The sequence below is a fragment of the Vombatus ursinus genome, unplaced genomic scaffold, assembly GCF_900497805.2.
Source record: "Vombatus ursinus unplaced genomic scaffold, bare-nosed wombat genome assembly UNPS02001287.1, whole genome shotgun sequence".
Taxonomy (NCBI): Eukaryota; Metazoa; Chordata; class Mammalia; order Diprotodontia; family Vombatidae; genus Vombatus; species Vombatus ursinus.
In genome coordinates, this window is record NW_020941065.1 from 11209552 (window position 1) to 11228160 (window position 18609).

At 49.4% G+C, this 18609-nt stretch overlaps 2 protein-coding genes across 3 annotated transcripts in view; both read left to right on the forward strand.

Moving 5' to 3' along the window:
- Nucleotides 1–130: 130 nt before the first annotated feature.
- UNG (uracil DNA glycosylase) lies at nt 131–8556 on the forward strand. Its single transcript, XM_027864497.1, has 7 exons — nt 131–337; nt 1029–1229; nt 1898–1993; nt 3611–3708; nt 5156–5244; nt 5479–5657; nt 7192–8556. The coding sequence occupies exons 1-7, from the start codon at nt 215–217 to the stop codon at nt 7330–7332; spliced, it is 927 nt and encodes a 308-aa protein (XP_027720298.1). The 5' UTR covers nt 131–214; the 3' UTR covers nt 7333–8556.
- Nucleotides 8557–13776: 5220 nt separating this feature from the next.
- The window catches only part of ACACB (acetyl-CoA carboxylase beta), a 118243-nt gene continuing 113410 nt past the window's right edge, over nt 13777–18609 (forward strand). For both annotated transcript variants that reach the window (XM_027864127.1, XM_027864138.1), the window contains exon 1: nt 13777–13906. The gene's annotated coding sequence lies outside the window, so the exon portion shown is untranslated. The remainder of the gene's footprint in view (nt 13907–18609) is intronic.

The window sequence follows — 18609 nt, forward strand, 5'->3', positions numbered from 1 at the left end:
GCACGCTCCAGAGACCACCGGACACCTCCTCCCTCCCCCAACAAAAAAGGTAAAGCGTCCTACGCATGCGCTTCTCAGCCCACCCTACAAAGGCAACCCGGCGCATGCGTGAGACGCTTGGCGCCAAGAAGAGCTAGTCAGTCGGGGGGTCAGGGGGTGGAGTGCCGGGGCTGCGTTCACTGCTACTGTTGTTGCTGCCGCTTCGTCCGCCGGCATGATCGGCCAGAAGACCCTCCACTCCTTCTTCTCCCCGAGCGCCCCCAAGAAGCGGCGCTCGTGCACCGAGACACCAGCGGACCCCGGCACGGAGGCGGTGGTGCAGAGCGAGGATGCCTCGGTGAGGAAGGAGGGTTACCGGAGGGGGTCGCGCGAGGGCGTGCGGCCCGAGGGTGGGGAGAGGGGATTCTCACTAAGGGACCGGCCCGGAGGGAGCGAGCGCGCGCGCCGGACCCAGAGACATAACCCGCGGTCCGCGGACCTTAATTTTGGCGCGCGGCTCCGCGGGCAGCCAATGGGAGGGAGGCTAGGCGGTGGCGAGCCAATCGGAGCTCCGCCCGCCGCCGCATGGCCGGGCTCGGCCTCCAATCCGGAGGGGAAGGGGTGGGGCTCGCGCGCTTCTTGTCCTGTTTTTGCCGCGAAACGGCCACGTGGGGGGAGGTGTGTACGTCTGGGTCCCGCCACGTGGGTGGAGCCAGGCGGGCGCATGCGCGCTTCGGCCGCTGGCTCTCGGGGAATACCTTAACCCATCCCTGGGAAGCTCCTCCATCCACGCTCCCACGTTTCTGTGCTCGCGTCTCCGCGGTGGGGAGGGGGCTTCAGCCGGCCCCACCCCAGGCAGGCCTCTCTCTTGCCTGCTGGTCTGGGTGGCTCCGCGCCGACCTGAGAGCGCCTGAGGGGGTGAGGGCGGGGCAATGGGAATCCTTCCACCACCCATCGTGGGGTCGGGCAGGTTAGGCCTCTGTCTGCGCCCATCGCTTTCGGGGCTCTTTCCCCGCCTCATCACCCGCCTTTTTGGGGACGTCCCGCAGGTCAGCCCGGTCAGGAAGAGGCGGCCCGAAGATGAGCCCCGCGCCCCCTCGTCTCCCCTGAGCCCCGAGCAGTTGGACCGGATCCAGAGGAACAAGGCAGCGGCCCTGCTCAGGCTCGCCTCCCGCAACGTCCCCGCGGGCTTCGGGGAGAGCTGGAAGCGGCAGCTTAGCGCAGAATTCGGCAAACCATATTTCATCCAGGTAATGGACGTGGGGGCCCCGCCTGCGGAGACTGGGGCTGGCGCTTTGTTGTGAACTTCAGCCCTCCCTCAGCCCTTTCACCCCGGTAGATTGTGAGCCCCTGGAGGGCAGGGACTGGCTTTGGCCTCTCTTTGTGTCCCCAGCGCTTAGAGCAGTGCCTTGCACTTAATGGGAGCTCATTAAATACGCATTAAGCTGTACCCTGTAGGAAGATGCCATTGCATTTTTACCGTACTTTTATAATTTTTCCTCGAAACTTTTGCATAATTTACTTTGGAAACTTAATTCCTTAAGAGACAAAGAATTAAAGCTAAACCTGTTGGAAAGACTGGAAGCAGCAGCGGGTCCTAGGAAAAGGGATTGTCCAGGTCAACTGTCAAAATGCTTAATTAACAGCCATTTCATCTGGTTGATAAATTATGACCCACTGCTTTGAAATGGAACCCTGCAGTTTGAATAAGTCAAGTTTTTGCTAAATTATGAGGATTTGCAAATAATCCAGGTTATAGTGGAATTTTTAAAATTGTGCTCACAAAACTGCTTTAAAAGATAATCGTCTTTGAAGTTGGAGGATTATTTCATTCATAGTCGGCGAGAATGTTCTTAACCAAACTTGATTTTTCTTTTTCTTTTTTTTTTTCCTCTATTTTTAAACAACTCAAAATCAGCTAATGGGATTTGTTGCGGAAGAACGAAAACGCCATACTGTCTACCCACCACCAGACCAAGTCTTCACCTGGACACAGCTGTGTGAAATCAGAGACGTAAGTAGAAGGCTGATCATTGAATGAGATTAAAGGGGGCAGGGGGAGTGGATAGAGAGCAGGCTTTGAATTCCCACCTCATCTCTGACTCATAGAATCTAGTTTTATTCAAAATTCAGCTTAGGCTCCTCCAGGAGGTGAGACTCCTTTTTTTTTTTTTTTTTTTTTAAATTTTTTATTTATTTTTGGTGAGGCAATGGGGGTTAAGTGACTTGCCCAGGGTCACACAGCTAGTAAATGTCAAGTGTCTGAGGGCAGATTTGAGCTCAGGTCCCCCTGACTCCAAGGCTGACTCAGTACTGGTTAGCTTATATGGGATTTAGGCTGCTGTACTTTGATGGGCTTGTTTCAGGTGTTCGTAACCAATGGCCTGTTTTATAGACAACGTGCAGCAGGTCTCACCTGTGCCTTCCCTCCTCACCATGAAGCTGATTGCACAAGGATTGACATATATAGCATTCTGCCTAGTCATTAACTCTTTATAGTCTTGGAGATTTTGGTGAGATTTGGTTGGGTTTTCTGGTCATACATCTGAGTGCAGCTGGGGCTCCCCAGATATTTGTTTGTGGGGTATTGGAAATAAATTGCTTAAAGCCTCTAATGTGTAGGAGCAAAAAGTAACTCTTGATCCTCAGTACTGGTTAGACTGACTTTTTACTTTTACTAGAACCACAGGGACTTCAGTTAGAAGGATGAATTAACTGGTGGTTGTTGAAATGATCTTTGGAGATGATTTATGCTTGGTTCTGCATTAGGAGAAACTAGGTTTTTGATGAATGTAACAGCTATGTGGTTTTTCCCTTTGTGGTTCATTTCACTCCTTTTTGTTTGAATTGCTCAGCAAGGTGTCATCTATCAAAACCTGAAAAGGTGGTGCATCTTTGTAAACTTATGTTTTTGTGGAGGCAGAAAACTGCCATTATCTGTCTTAAAGGAAGGGCCTCCTGCACCGAGAGACCCTTTTCCTTGCGCTTTGTGAGGGGCACAAAGGGTTCACATCCCCCAAATCAAAAGGCATGCAGTGACTAAAATTTGTTAAGAAATCTTTGGATTTGGGTAACTTCTTCTGCCTGCCATGACCTTTCCCTTGGGAACCTTTTGCCCATCCGTATCATAAAATGCATGTTGTATGGGCACTGGGCTCCTTTTATTTCAAATAATTTTCTATCTTCTCCAAACTGATGCTTTCTCAAGTTTCAGGAAGGAAAAATCAGGCAGGAGGGGTTGTTTGGGACCAATGAATTGTATGCCTCTTTCCAAATTTTAATCAGTAGATTGTGCTACTTTACATGTTAGACGTGTGTATACATGCTTCCCCCTGTATATACGTTGAAGTTCCTGGCTCGTTCCAATGGTACTTATGCTGGGCTTCCAAAGGAGGGGAAGCGCATTTGCAGGAAGGCAATTCTGGGTCAGTCATTTCCAGGGTGCTTTGAATTGGAGAAACAAAGGGGAATTTTTTGGGGGAAGGAAGAAGTTGCACCAAGGAATTTTGCAGATATCTGTAATTAAAGTTGGATGATACCTTGAAAGTCACCTCATCTATGCATTATTTCTACAGAAAAAAAAAATCACATCTGTCATTTATTAATTTCTGGCACACTTGGGCATGCACAGGTCAAAGTTGTCATCTTGGGGCAGGACCCATATCACGGACCCAATCAAGCTCACGGACTCTGCTTCAGCGTCCAGAGGCCTGTCCCACCCCCTCCCAGGTACTATTCATTATGACTGCTTTCAGACCTATATTTTATAAGTTACTAGCCATACCGTCAGGAGGCTTCATTATAGAATCAAAGGGAAACAGAAAAGGAGTCACGGACAGGCACTTGTTGGTGCCTCGCTGTGTTTCTGCTAGCCATCAAAAGATGATGTGTTTGTAAGGTTCTGTAAGATGATGTCTAACGCCCGTGTGCAAGTGGGCACCAGTATAGAAGGGGGGAAGTATATGAGGCTTCCATAGGAGGAGGCGACAGTCCCAGTGGCTGGCTCAGATGGCCGAGGCTTCTGCACCAACGTCTGGAAAGGTGTTTGTTTCTGAGTGGCCTCTTTTAGGGAAGGTCCCTCCAGAGCCATGACTGAGGGGGCTGTGCCACGCCAATATCCTGTAATAGCTGGGGATATTTATTGGAGAAGACCCAGAGATTCTTCTTGGTGGGGACCAGGAGCTGAAAGGAGAGCTGGCCATCTTGTAGAAGTTTGAAGCCACAGATTTAGGCTGAATGTAAAGGAAAGCGTGCTCATCAGGGTTCTCAGCGGACGGATTTCCTCTTGTGGCAGTGTCCTTGGGGGCCTTTAGCCAAGGACGACTGATAGAGCTCATCCCAGCAGGGCACGCATTGACTTAGAAAACCACAAATGAACATTATGTTGTATCTTTTCATTCTGTTAAACATTTCGCGGTTGGAGCCGAACGGTGGCAGGAGCCGTTGGTGGAGTTTTGGGTGCAGTAAATGCCCTCTGAGGTCCCTTCTCAAGCTGAAATTTGTGGGATAATGAGGACTGGTAGTTGGATTGTTACTAACAAGTGGGCAGAGGCAGTCTTGGGAAAGGTTGGTGAGAGCTAGGTGGAGTTAGAAGGGAGCTCCCACGGACCTCTCCTCCTCCGACCCTCCTGTATTTTACAGACAGAAACTGAGGGTTTACATCCAGTCACGCCCCAAACCTCTGGCTGGGTCTGAACCCTATCCTTGTCCTCCCAGGGCCAGAGTTCTTTCCTCTGTTACCGTGTGCCATGAGTGTCGGGCTATGAAAAATCTGTCCCGTGGAACATGGTGGCTCACCTGATTTCCCAACTCAGTGGGGTTTTATTTGTCTGTCATGCTGCAGCAGACCCAGGAGGAGAACACGAAGGAGAACATGCCATTGCTCTCCTTCTCAGGCGGGGCTGAATGATGAAATACACCGCCAACATTTAAATGTTTCCTCATCAGGCCTCTGGCCTCGCTGAGGGAGGGGTCATAGACTGGGAGCTGGAAGGGGACTCCCATTGAACCGGTGAGGATGGTTGAGTCCCAGAAGTGACCGGGCCCAACCCCCGTCATCCAGGTGGCGAAGGGTGTGTCTGTGGTTGTCTCCCCTGTCATCTTTTTAGATGTCATTTATTGGAGGTATTCAAAACTTTACAGATGCTAACACATTTTATATTTATCTTGCTTTCAGCTTGGAAAATATTTATAAAGAGCTGTCCACAGACATAGAGGGCTTTGCCCCACCGGGTCACGGAGATCTGTCTGGATGGGCCAGACAGGGTAAGCAGTTGTCTTAAGGGCCCGTTACTTAGGGAGGGGGTATTCAGGGCCTCTCTCTTCCTCGTTCCTCTTCCCCGTCTCCCTCCTGCCTCACTTTCTCCCCTTCCCCTTTCACTGCCCAGGTTCTGGCACTAGGGATTCCATGCCTGAAACAAAGACTGGCCGTGGATGGGCCTGGGGGTTGAAGGCAGCTCGGGGCTGCTGCTGATGGTTTTTTCTGGTGCTTGGGCACAGGTGTTCTCCTCCTCAATGCCGTGCTCACCGTCCGAGCCCACCAGGCCAACTCCCATAAGGAGAGAGGCTGGGAGCAGTTCACTGATGCCGTGGTGTCTTGGCTGAATGAGAACCTGGATGGCCTCGTCTTCATGCTCTGGGGGTCTTATGCTCAGAAGAAAGGCCTCTCTATCAACAGGGTAAGCCACGCTCTGCTTCTGTCTGTCTCATGCCAGTGGGAGAAGGCCGGGACACTTTAAGCACCGTCCGGAGGCTGTGTCCACTTCTCCATTACAGTAGTTAGAGTTTGGGGCCTTCCTTGGTAAGGCTCCCCACCAGTCCATTAGAGGAGCGAAGGTGCCAGGCGGGGTTTGCCTAGGAAGTGAGCATCTGCATCCCCTCCCCCAGGATCCCAGAATCTGCAGACTTTTTCTTGGGCAGACACTTTGTCACTTGTTCCATCTTAAACCTGTAAATTGAGTCCAGGCCTTGGCTCCTTTTGGAGATTTTGGACCTCTTGTTTAGCTGCCATGTTCTCATTTTCTAAATGGATTTTAAAAGATTTCCTTAAATTTAGATAATCCCTCAGCTCTTTTCCAAAGAGAATAATTTGGTGGTGATGTCAAGTATTTTATCACCCTAAAGATTTTAGAAATGAAAACTTTACGGGTGATTTTGAGCTGGACAGGATCTTCCAATCTCCTTAGTTTCCAGTCAGGAGTATAAAGGTTCTCTTAAGCATTATATTCTCCGTAAATGTGCTTGTTCACTTTTACTCCCTTTGGATAACAGAAATCTTAAGGCTCGAAATTAAACTCTTGGGCACTATTTGTTTAGCTCGATACCAATCAGATCTTAGCAGCCAGTTGATTCATGTTTTTATTTCTCATTTCATTCCATAAAAAGAATGGCAAGGTACTTAATTGCTACCAGATCAAAAGACCTGGAAGGGACCCCAGAGATTTTATAGTGCATCCAAAAAAAGAAAAAAATATTTCAAAATTTCCATTTAATAGGTGAAAAAAAGAGCAGGTCGTAGGCCCAGAGCCTGGGCTGGGACTGCACTCCTAGCTCTCATTAAGTATGTTCAGAAATCCGGGATCTGTAGTCTGTGTTCCTGCCTCTGGACTCATCTTTCTGCTCATTCAACATCTTGAGAGCAGAGACTGTTGACAACTTTTTGGCATTTTCTGGCTATTAGGTGTCACCCTTGGGTTTCCTCTCAAGCCTCTCTCCCTTAGCGTTCTGGTCTCATAAATGTTAAAAGGTTCTATTCACAGCTACTGGGATGGGTTTGGAGAAAATCTATCCTTTTTTTTGTTATCAAATGAAGGGGTTGGAGGAAATGATCCTTCCCTTCTAGCTTCAGAACCTGACTCACAGCATTCCTCTTACGGAAGGGAGTTCTTCACGAAATCTAGCTCTCTGTGGCCAAGCCATTTAATGTTCTTCCAGCCTCAGTGTCCTCTGTTGTGTGTGTGAGAGAGAGAGACCTGCCCATTCTGTTTCATTAGGATCGTGCAAGCTGCTCTAGAGTATTGAAAACTAGAGCAGTAACCATGTTTGGCTGGCAGTTTCGGGCTGTTTCCTTTCCCTGGCCCTCAGGGGAACCTCCATGGTCTTCAAGGTCTATTTGCCCTGGTTTAGACTGACCAGTCGTGGCTGGCAGGGTGGGCCCTGGTCCCGGGTTCAGGAACACAGGCAGAGTCTCACGCTCTGCTTCATCTCCTACAGAAGCGCCACCACGTCCTGCAGACTGCCCACCCCTCTCCGCTCTCGGTCCACAGAGGCTTCCTCGGATGCAGGCATTTCTCCAAGACCAACGAGTTGCTAAAGAAGTCTGGCAAGAAACCTATTGATTGGAAAGCGCTTTGAAGCTGTTGGAGCTGAGCAGGACCCGAGGATTCTGTTCATCTTGGCTAGGACAAGCTCTTTGTTGGGGACCAGGGGTGGGGGGTTTGTAATCAGAAGTCAAAGTCTGAGGAGGCAGGTGCCTAGGCGAAATGAGGGTTAACGAAAAATTAATGCACCTTTTTTTCTGCTTGGCCAGAAAGTTGATTTGCATTTGGTATCTCGCCCTGTGCAGGTAGTGTGCTTGGTTAGCTTTGGGTCATCAGAGTATGGCTTGTCATTTTATTAAGATGCTTTTAATTCATTGTGACTAGAAAGGAAAACATTATTTTGCAACACCAAAACTTTTCTTTTAAGCCCCGGAGGAGTCTGCAAAAGGGAAATTGCATCTGGATGCTGAAGGGATTAGGAGAGAGAACTGGACTCCTAATTCCAGGGGGTTTTTTAGCTCCCTGGTGGGTAGGGAATTGGAAGGTAAAGAGGGAGGAGTCCCCTGCTCATCGAAAGGTGGGCAGTATGCTGTTACCTTTGCAGGGATCATTCACAGAGTTCTGTGGTGGGAGAAGATAAGGGGTTCCCGTTTGGGGGTGTTTTTTTGTTCTTTTAACCGAGATTCAGAATTTGAGATGTTTGCTGTTGATCATTTCAAAATGTCTGCCACAGGTCTGTAAAGGAGAAAAATTATTTTCTTCGTTCCCCCCCCCCCCCAGTTCTGTTTCCCATTGAGATGACAGAATCCATCAGTGGCCAAGTTCTTGGGGAGCCCTAGAATGCAAACTGATCTTTCTCTTTAAAAGTAACCAACATTATCGTGCCTTAGCATTCTGGGAGCCAAGCCTTGGCTGGAAATTTCACTGTGATCTAATGCTTGTCTGTCATTTTCAGGGTTAGAGGTTAGGAATTTGAGGATCTGGAAGAGGGTGGTAGATTTTTTTCTTTCATGGAAAAAATTCCTTTATTATAAGCTTGTCTCATAGTTGGGACTTTGCAAAGCAATGCTGATTATATGAAACAAGGTTTAATTTTTATGGATTGTAAAGTCAGTTTTACGTTTTTTGTAACATGAAAGGTTTTGCTGTACTTTGTTTTTATCACACAAGCAGACTTTTTTTTTTTTTAGTTTATTTTTGTTGGGTGTGTGTGTATTTGTATAAATCATCTATATTAATGGGATATCTTGTTAAGGCCAGCCCTGGCTTAGGCTGCTGCTGTTGTCTGATTTTGATAATAAAAGATGATTTAATTCCTTGGGTTGCTGAGGCCATGCTGTTTGCCACAAGGACAGTGCTTCAGGCCAAAGTACCTTGACTGTCTTCTGTGGGACTCAACACCCTGTTTATTAAATGCCTAAGATGTATCCCCCCCCAAAGACCTGAGGTTTACCGTCTGGAGGTGAAGTCTTCCAGGAAGGGAAGATCCAGCTAGTACACACCTACCAGATTGGTAGAACGTGACAGCCTCAGGCTTGCAAAGGGTATCGGGCCCTGTTACTGATAAAAGCATCCCTGAGGGAGTGAGTGGGGAGGCCGGCTTGATGCGGGCGGGGCCTACGCTAGAGAGAAGACCGCAGGCATTTAGCACTTTAGTAGGAGGCCGCACACTGCCGGGAGCTGGGGATGCAATGTAAGCCAAAGAGATGGGCCCCAAATACTCTGTGGGAACTTAGGTTCTAACGGGGCAGACACAGCCAAGGCGGGGAGGAAGGAGGCACCAGTTTGCAGTACCAAGCTAGTAGTAGAGCCTGGGGGCTCGGGAGGCTGCTGGACTGGTGCCACTAGGTAAAGGAACCACCGGCTCCCGAGGGATGCCCTTTCGCTGGGGAGCCCGGGACAAGCTTCATGCACCAGCTGAGCCCATAGGACCTTGGCATAAGGTGGGGATTTGGGGGGTGCGGGGTAGAGATGCCGCAGTGAAGGTAGAGACTGAGGGTCTGTCCGCGGGGAACCCCCAGCACCAGCCAGAAGAGGTTCTGATTTATCGTGGTGGGCAGCATGCCCGAACAGGACTGGCCTAAGTGAGGGAGGGAGGGATGACCCGAGGGGCTTAGCCAGAGTGACCATACGTGATTTGGGGGAGGAGATGCCCTCACCGGAAGTCGGCCGTTTTGTTTGCGGGGTGCAGGCAGCTCTCCTTGCCCCGACCAGCTACGATCCATCGCCCTCCGGGAGGGATTGATTCCGCCACCAGAGCAGCCCCCCTCTATCCCTGGACCCCTTCGGATTCTCTCCAACTGCTCCAGGGGGTGCTGGCCAGCTGGCTTCCCCCTTTAGATTGTTTGGGCAGCCTCCGTTCATTGGATCCTCAGCTCTTAGCGCAGTGCCTCGCACCGTTGAATGGGATTGGATTTCTTCAGACCCTCCGCCCCTCGGCAGATGCCTGGGTCAGGGCTAGACCTCGGTGCCGGACTGACAGGAAAGGGAGGGTGGAGGATCTGGGTTTGTCCCTGGGCACTAGGGAGCCAGCGAAGGGTTGGGAGGGAGAGCGGTGCCTTCGGAGAGCCCCGGAGTGGGGGCGGGGGCGCGGGCGCCATGGCAACCATTGTAGGCAGCGAAGCCGGAAGGGCCGGTCTCGCCCGGGGCGTCCTCGTCTCTTCCTCCTTCCTCCCCGCCCTCTCCTCACCCCTTTCCTCCCCCCCTCCCCATGGGGAGCAGCCCCTCCTCCGCCATGCCTCGGTAAGCCAGGGTGGGGGCAGTCCCGGGGGGTGCGGGGCGGGAGAGGGTCTTGCGGCCCCTAGCCGGACCTTCCTCTCGAGCCTGGCGCTCACGCACCCTCAGTTTCTCCACCTGTAAATAGCCCAGTACCCTCAAGCCGTCAGAGCAATGGGTTTGCAGTCTTAAGACCCTGCCCCGCTCCCAGCACTTCGGTGACTTTGGGGGAGCTAACGCAGTATCCCCCCACCCCCATTCCTCGGGAACACTGGAGAGGGGAAGGGGTTCAGTCCCGAGCCCACCCGAGGTCATTGCTCCCTGCTGGGGAGAGAGAGACGGCTCCACCCCCCACCCCCGGCTGGGCTGGAGCGTCTCGGAGCGTAAGGGGCGGGAGGGCCGGCACTGACCCAGGGCACTGAATGCTGGGGCCCAGGAGCCTCGAGGTAGGAACCTCGCTGAGCCAGACAGACGGGACCTCAGGCGTCTTCCTCATAGCTAAGTAGGATTGCTAACGTTGATATATCACCTACTGTGTGCCCGGCACTGTGCTAAGCGCTGTACAATGATCTCATGATCCTCTCAGCCAGCCTTCGAGGGTAGCGCTGATCCCCATTTTACGGAGGAGGAAACTGAGGCAGGCCAGGTGAAGTGACTTGCCCAGGGTCACACAGCTAGGAAGTGTCAGAGGCCAGATTTGAACCCGGGGTCTTCCAGACTCCGGGTCTGGCGCTCTAGCCACTGCCCCACCTCCTTATTTTAAGGCAAAGCCAGGGAGGCTGGTGGTGTGGGAGTCAGGGGACAGCCTCCATCTGCCACTTGTGCCTAAGGGCTTTGAGGAAGTCACTTAACCTTCCTGGGTCCCAATCACCTCATCTAGAAGATGAGGCACTCTTCCGATTCTAAGGCTGCGATACCTTCATCCTAAGCAATCCCGAAGGTCAGAGCAAATTAGCTTCCCAGGAGCAGGCACTATCCCAAACGTGCCTCAGCACCTGACATACAGTAAGCGTTTAATGAATGCTTGTTGACTGGTGGAGCCAGCACCTGAACCAGGAAACTCTAACCCTAACCTACATGCACCCCAGCTCTAATGGATAATTCATTCTGGGGAGCCTAGTGCTTAATTCAGCAAACGTTAAGACAGCTGGCTGGCTGAAATGTGGAGGCAGAGAGCTCCAGGCAGCGCAAGAAGCATTTATTAAGTTCCTATAGTGTGCTAAGTGTTTGGAATACAAAAAAAAAAAATGTAAACACACCACCAGAAGCCCAGCAGCTGCTCTCCAGGGGCCAGCTCACAGCAAAAGAAGAGGTATAGTATGCTAAAGAAGCTGGAGATAATCTCTGGGGGAGGGCAGGAACATTAAGGGCGACTGGGAAAAAACTTCTTGGAGAAGGTGGGATTTAGCTGAGACTGACTTCCCCAGGGTAACCCAGCTAGTAAGTGTCAGAGGCCAGATTTGAACTCAGGTCTTCCTGACTCCAGGACCTGTCTCTATCCACTGCACTACTTATCTACCCTGACATATCCAACAGGATATTTGATACTGGACATCAGAAGTTAGGGATGGACAATAGATCTGAGAATCCTGTGCATCGGGGTGTTAATGAAATCCATGGGAATGAAATCATCACATGAAATAGCTTATAAGGAGAAGAGAAAAGGACCCTAGCTCAAGCCTTAGGAAACACCCTCAGTTAAGGCATGTGACCTCAATAAAGCTACACGGAGGAAAAGGCAAAGTCTGACAGGGTAAAGAGAACCAGGAGAAGCAGGGGATTGACGGCATCAAAGACTGTTGATAGGTCAAGGATGAGGATGGAGAAGAAGCCATTTGTTTTGTCAGTGACAGAATGCTTAGTCGCTTTGGACAGATCGATTCCAGGTGAATGATGAGGTTGGACAATGGTCTGCGGGCAGGCAGAGAGAAGAAAGGACTGTGGGTACAGAAGGGTTTGTCTTGTCCTGGAAGAGAAGGGCCACCTCTTCTACAGGAGCCGGAGGGAAGGGAAGGGAAGGTCCTCAGCCAAGAAGGTCAGGAAAGAGAGCGAGCCCATGGAAGGTTTGAGGAGGGTGGACAGTTTAGAAGGGCCTCTGTGGATGAGCCAGTCAAGTATGCCTTGCTGGAGTAAGGACCCACTTGGGATTCTTTGCGATCCCTAGCTTCTTCAGGGGTACCTGGGTAGGGGTGAAAGCGTGAAAGCTGGGGTGACCCAAGGTTGAAGCACGGTAGGACAAAGTCTTCCACAGGACACAAGAGATGCTAGGAGTTGGTTCACTAAGGAGTCAAGAGAAGGAAGGAGGAGAGTGCAGTAAATGAGGACTGGAGGTCACAGCCAAGATGAGGAACAGGTTTTGGGGTTATAAGGTTGATTGACATGAGATTAGGATCAGATTAAGGAATTGCAGGGTTCATGTGCGTGGACTGGAGTGGCCTGTGGGACCTTTGGCAAATCTGCTAACTTCTGTGGACTTTGGTTTCCTCAGGTGTGAAATGAGGTGCTTGATCTAGGGGAGGGGAGGGAAGGAGGGCAATGAGTAAATGAATGTAGGTAGAAGAGGCGTTGGTGTGGTAGAAGGAACACTTGGCTTGGTGTCAGATTTTTGTTTTTGAGTCATTTCAGTCATGCCCCACTCTTCTGGACTCCATTTGGGGTTTTCTTGACAAAGATACTGGAGTGGTTTTGTCATTTCCTTTCCAACTCATTTTATAGATGAGAAACTGAGGCAAATAGGGATAAGTGACTTGCCCAGGGTCACACAGCCTGTGAGTATGGAATCTTAGCCACCTTGGTCGGGCTCTTTGTCTTTGAATCCCCTGGGCCTCAGTTTCCTCTATAGAAAAATGAGGGGGTTAGAAGATGGTCTTTAAACTCCCCGCCACCCCAACATTTTGTGATCTTATGAGATCCAGCTGTTTGAAGAGGCATAAACAAGTAAGCTAGCACCGTCGTCATAGGGCCGGTGGCTTTCCCCCATGTCCTTCGTGGCTTGCTGCTTTTCCAGGAAACGTTGTATGCCTGTTGATCTGGAACGAGTGCATGAAAGGAGCCTGCTGCCTCCTCCCCTTTGGGTTTGTGGTTCCCAGCTGGCGGTAAAGAGAGGCTTGTGTCCTTCAGAGCCTAGACCTGAATTAGAGATGACCTTTGTCCCACAGAACTGTCCTTTCCCTCTGCCTGGGAACGTTTTGCTGTCACTAGTTTCTTTTAACTTAGACAGCTATGGCCTAGGCTGTGCCTTAAGAGGGGAGGGCTCCCAGTGCCCATGGGCTTGTTTGTTTTTCCCCTTTCCTAAACACGTGTAAGTCTTAGAGGAAGTCTGAGGGGACTTGCATAATGATTAAAGAGTCAGGTGATTTTGGAATACTTGGGAGCCTTAACCCATGCAAGCCTGGCCTTGGTGAAATCGTGCCACTTTTAGCCACCCTGGGCAGAGCCAGGAATCAGGTGACCATCCTTCCCCCACCCAGTGGGTGTCTCTGGAGGGCTGAGATCTGTTTGCATCCAGAGAACTGCTTGCATCACTGAGGGGCTCTCTCTGGTTCCATTTCCCTTTGATCTTTGGATTAAAAGCCATCAGAGAATTAAACAGACCCCGCTGACATCCCCCTGCCCAGCCACGCTGGCTTTTCGCCCATTTGCTAGAAGGACCAGGTCTGCGCAGTGCAGGGTGCTGGCTGCCCCTCCCGGCTTTCGGAATGCCTGCCTCTCAGACTCTGAATGGTTAAGCGCTCCCGGGGTATTTTTAAACAGCAGGGGCCCTTTAATCAGAAAGTGACATTTGCAAAGTGCCTTCTTAGAGAGTCACTGCACACCCTAGCAAGCCAAGCCGTGACCCTCGGAGCAGGATGAGGGCAAGCCGATTGTTATAAGCCAAGCTACCCCGGGGTAAGTCGATAGACCCCCGAACTTCTCTTTGCTGATTCGAAAGGCTGAGTCACAGTTAATGGAAGGTGAGTGAGGTTGATCTTGGCAAAAACATTCTGTTTCGTTCAAGCTGAGATTTCCAGGGGAAAGTTGAATCCTGTTATGTCTAATAAAAACGTCTGTCTGAAAGCTTTACAACAAATGCAGCCGTCCTACTGAGCCAACTGGCCTTTCTGTTACTTACTATAAATGGCTATCGGATTGTCCTCTCCCTTTATGGGCTTCTTACTGAATCCCCAAAGTCTTTGAGGGTACTTCTGGGACGTTTAAATGCTGGTTCTGATCCACGAAATGTCATCAGCTTCTCTAAATGAGTCCAGCTCATAGGAGTAAAAAAAAAAAAAATCGCTTCTACTGGGATCCTGTGTGGCCCACCAGACCAAAGTAACTTCCTTACTGACCCCAGGCCTGTTTGGAAGTACAGAATTCCCCCAGGCCCTTCCGGAGGTTTGCAAGCTAAGTCCTGAGAAAAGCAGCTTTTCAGAAAAGTTTTGTGTTTATGGTGAGATGATCTGTTCCCTGGAGTTCAGGGGTTGGGGTGGAGGGGGATGGTTATTGAATCTGTCTTTCTTTCAGGATAGTACAGTGGGAAAGAAAGTATTCTGTATTGGGAGTTAGGACCCTGGGGGCCAGTCCCATCCCTGCTGCTCCCCACCTGGCAGACCCTGGGCCTGGGTTTTCTCGCATGTAAAATGAAAGGGCTGCTCTAGGTAGGTGCCTCCTAGGGACCTTTCTGGCTCTAAATCTTTGCTCCTGTGACATATGTGGGCTGTGGATTTAATCTCTGTTTGAGATCCCAGTTGGATGTCACAAGAGGGGTTATATCTCCATCCTGTTGGCTATTTAGAACTAGGGATGATAGGATATTCTGCAGGTCAGGCCACAAATCGCCTTTGATTCATGAAGATTTGTAGCCAGGCTACCTGCCCTGGCTTCTCTCAACTTGCCCCACCTTCCCCATGAGCTGAGTACTGGGTGCTCTGGGCTCTATGGTGCTAAGGGAGGAGTAGGAGAAGGAAGTGAGGAGTTCTTTCCTCCTTTCTTGGGTACAGGAGCAGCCCTGGGCAACATTTTGAAATTGGAGGTGGAATTGATCTTTGGCATGCTCTGGCCTCCCTTTCCCCTCTCTTATCTCCTTCTACCGCAGTCTCCCCATGCCCCCATGGTGTCCATTCAGGTCAACCTTGCCTTCCTATTGCTCAATGTTAAAATGCCAGCTAAACTTCATTTAGTGCCAGTCAAAATTCACATGGTACAGAGAAAACAGAGTGAGACTTGGCTTCTGAGGACCTGAGTTTGAATCCTGGCCACTCTGGGCCTGCTTGGGCAAGTCACTTTCACTTTCTGGACCTCAGTTTCCTCATCTGTAAAAAGACCAGGTAATGTCTATGGTACCTTTCAAGTCTGAATCTTATTATCTTCCTCTTCTCCTTCCAAATCAGGATTCCCAAAGCTTCCATGAGGCATCAGCAGTTGGAATCATTCATATTTTAGAGCAAATGATTTCGGTCAATAAACTTCTGATTTATGGACCATTAGACAGACAGTGGAACACAGTGAAATAGAAAAAATTAAGACAATGCTAGGAATGATATTCTAGGGGCAGAGGCAGGCCCCACCTGACTTCTCCCATCTGCTGTTTACTCTGAATGATTATCTTATTGTAGTTTTCTTTTATGGGCCCCTTACTGAGTCCCACAAGCACTTGAGGGTATTTCTGGGACTTTAAATTTCTGGTTCGGATCCAGGAAATGTCATGTGCATTCTAGGGGCAGAGGCAGGCCCCACCTTTTTCATCTAACCCATCCTGAGATTCTCTCAGGCTTTGCTGTTTTCTGTGGGTTCCTAGAATGCCGGCCTTTGATGTGAGGTCAAATCGTACCAACAATTATTAACAAGTTGACCCTGGAGAAATCCTGTAACCTTCAGGAGCTGTTTCCTCATCTATAAGATGGAGGTATCCCTTGTAATAGCCACACCTCATCTGGTCATTGTTCTGCTCAGTGAGGAGATACTGTGTATAAAGCATAATTTTGGCAAACCTAAACATGCTATGGAAACGTCACTGGTACCTATTGGGCCATGTCACGAAACATTTATTAAGTGCCTACTGTGGAGATACAAAGAAAGATAAAAAAGAATGGTCTCTGTTTTTCACAAGTTGCCAATCCAGTGTTGGCTTCCAAAAGCTGTCCGCCTTCTAAGACAAACAGAAAAACCCATAGATGATTTCCAGAATGTTTTTTTTTGGGGGGGGGCATTATTTTTGCAGGAATACATGAACTATTCCTTTCCTGATTTTCCTAAACTACCTTATTCCCAAGGATAAATAGAAATTCACAAGATTGAGAGCAAAGAAGAAAAATGGTAGCCTGGTCTAAGGAAGGGCTCCTTTACAAATTACCCCAAGGCTGGCTTATGCTCTCCTGCCCACCCACCCTGTGCAGTTGTTGGCTGTGTGGGTCTATAATAGTCTCACTTTAAGGATGAGGAAACTGAGGCTCAGAAAAGTTAAGCTTGTCCACAATCACACAGCTCAGTAAGGAGCTGGCGCTCCAATCCAGTTTGGCTCCAGACAGACGGAGAGCTCCTCCAGGGCAGGAACTGGTTTTGCCTTTCTTTGCTTAGCACAGTGCTGGGCACACAGTAGGTGTTTCATCAATGCCTATTGACTTGTTGATTGACTCTAGACCCAGCCCTCTTTGTACCACCCTTCTGGCTACCTTCAGTTTGCCCTAGACCCATCTCCATCTGTGCCCACTTTCTCCTGGCCACAAGCCTGTAAGGGTAGCAGGGCAGAGATTATTATCCGTATTTGTCCAGTGAGCAAGCTAAGGCCTGATCTACCTTACCCAAGATCATCGCCCAAGGGGAAAAAGTGATTGAGACAGTTTAGCCTGGTCACTTTAGGAGAGCCTGCTTTTCATAACACTGCCCATATCTGCTGTCCTGTTGTATCCTCACCACGTTCTGAGATATCTGTGACCAGGGTGGTACCTGTCCCCATTTTATGGATGAAGCAGTGAAGGGCCAAAGGTCACAGAGCTGCCTCGAAACTGCTTTTGTGTATGCTTGACACAGCTTCTAGCAAATAATAGAGATATTAGCTCATTGGAAAGGCACCTTCTGTCCTTCCCGAAGACAAGTGTGTCAGCTACATGTGAAAAGTCTTTGCAAGAAAGCAAAGGACATCCGGTTCCAAATTGGTTCTGAACTTGGGGGAAGAAAAGTGAGGAAGATCCTCCAGATTAGGGATCAATTTACTTTTTGCATCTGTATTTCCAGTGCCTAGCTATCACTTAGTCAACAGGCTTCTGTTAAGCACCTACTATGTGCCAGGCAGGCTATAGAAACAAGTAAAAAGAAAGATCCTGCCCTCAAGGAGCTTACTTCTAATGGAAAGGCAGTGCATAAAAGGGGGAGTGGTGGGTTCCAGAGGAGTACCCCCTGCTCAGAAGTGAAGAGAGGGCTCGCTTGGGCAACGTCCTTCAGTGGAGGTTCTGGGAAGAGCCTTCCAAGCTGTGACTTCCAGAGCTGAAGATGATCTTCCAGGATGAAGAGTTTTTGGGGCATGATGGAGAAATGCCGAGGAGGGCAGTGCACAATGTCTGGCATCTAGTAGGTGCTTTAATAAATGTCTATTGATTGTTTGGTTGATTGGTTGAAACAGCCAAGATATCATCAAGGGAGCTTTAGGACGGTGACGATTGCAATAATAACTCACATTTTGTAGTGCTTTTAAGTTTGCAGTGACAGCCATGTGAAGGGTGTAGAGCAGAAATGGATATTCCCATTTTATAGATGGAGAAGAAGCTCAGAGAGGGTTAGGGAGGGGCCCAGGCTCACTCGAATGGGAGTTTGGAGAAGCCTTAGAAGGCAGTGGGTCCCCTGGTCAGGCAGCGGAAGTGTTTTAAGCTTTTCCCAGTGAAGGAAAGACATCATTGCTTGGTATTAGTTTAGTCCTCTGATGCCTGGACCAGGGCATGAGCTAATCAAGCTTTCCAGTTCCCCAGAGTTGGGCTTCCCGTTTCCTTTCCCTCCCCCTCTCCTACTTTGGTGTGGATTCTGAGGTTCAGAGTCAGAAAAGATCTTAGAAAGCTTCTAGTGGGACAGCTCGGTGGTGCAGCGGAGAAAGCTCCAGCCTTGGAAGTCAGGAGGACCGGTGTTCAAATCTGGCCTCAGACACTTGACACTTTCTAGCTGTGTGACCCTGGGCAAGTCACTTAACCCTGACTACCTTATCAAAAAAGAAAAACAAAAAGAAAGAAAGAAAGCCTCTAGCCCCACCCCCTCCTTTGTAGATGAGGAAAGGTCTTGTTCAAGATCATACTGAGTTAGTAAGTAGCAGGACCAAATCATCCCCCTCTCCATGCCCAGTGATGTCGAATTTAGGCTGGTTTCCCCAAAGAGGGAGCATAAATATGGTTAATATTTATAGTATGATATAATCCACATATTCATTCAATATCATTCATTCATTCATTCTTCTTGACAAACGTTGTACGCAAGGCTATGTGCTTGGTAGATACTTAGTTATAATGCCCCAGCCTTGCCGATGCTAGTTGTCATAGGTTCCAAATCTTTTAACATCTCTCTGATGTATTTCTCTGAAATGAAGTTTTCTTATTCTCTTTCTGGCGTGACTACCTCAGTCCATCGACAAGCATTTATTAAGCAGCTACTATGTGTCAGGGACAGTATTAGAAATAGAAAAAGGGGGACAAAAGCA

What these genes read in the sequence shown, in the direction of transcription:
- UNG (XM_027864497.1), top strand. Translation starts at nt 215, where the DNA reads ATGATCGGCCAGAAGACCCTCCACTCCTTCTTCTCCCCGAGCGCCCCC. An exon ending in CCTGTCCCACCCCCTCCCAG is followed by an intron (nt 3,709 to 5,155) that starts GTACTATTCATT and finishes TCTTGCTTTCAG; the next exon opens with CTTGGAAAATATTTATAAAG. An exon ending in GTCTGGATGGGCCAGACAGG is followed by an intron (nt 5,245 to 5,478) that starts GTAAGCAGTTGT and finishes GCTTGGGCACAG; the next exon opens with GTGTTCTCCTCCTCAATGCC.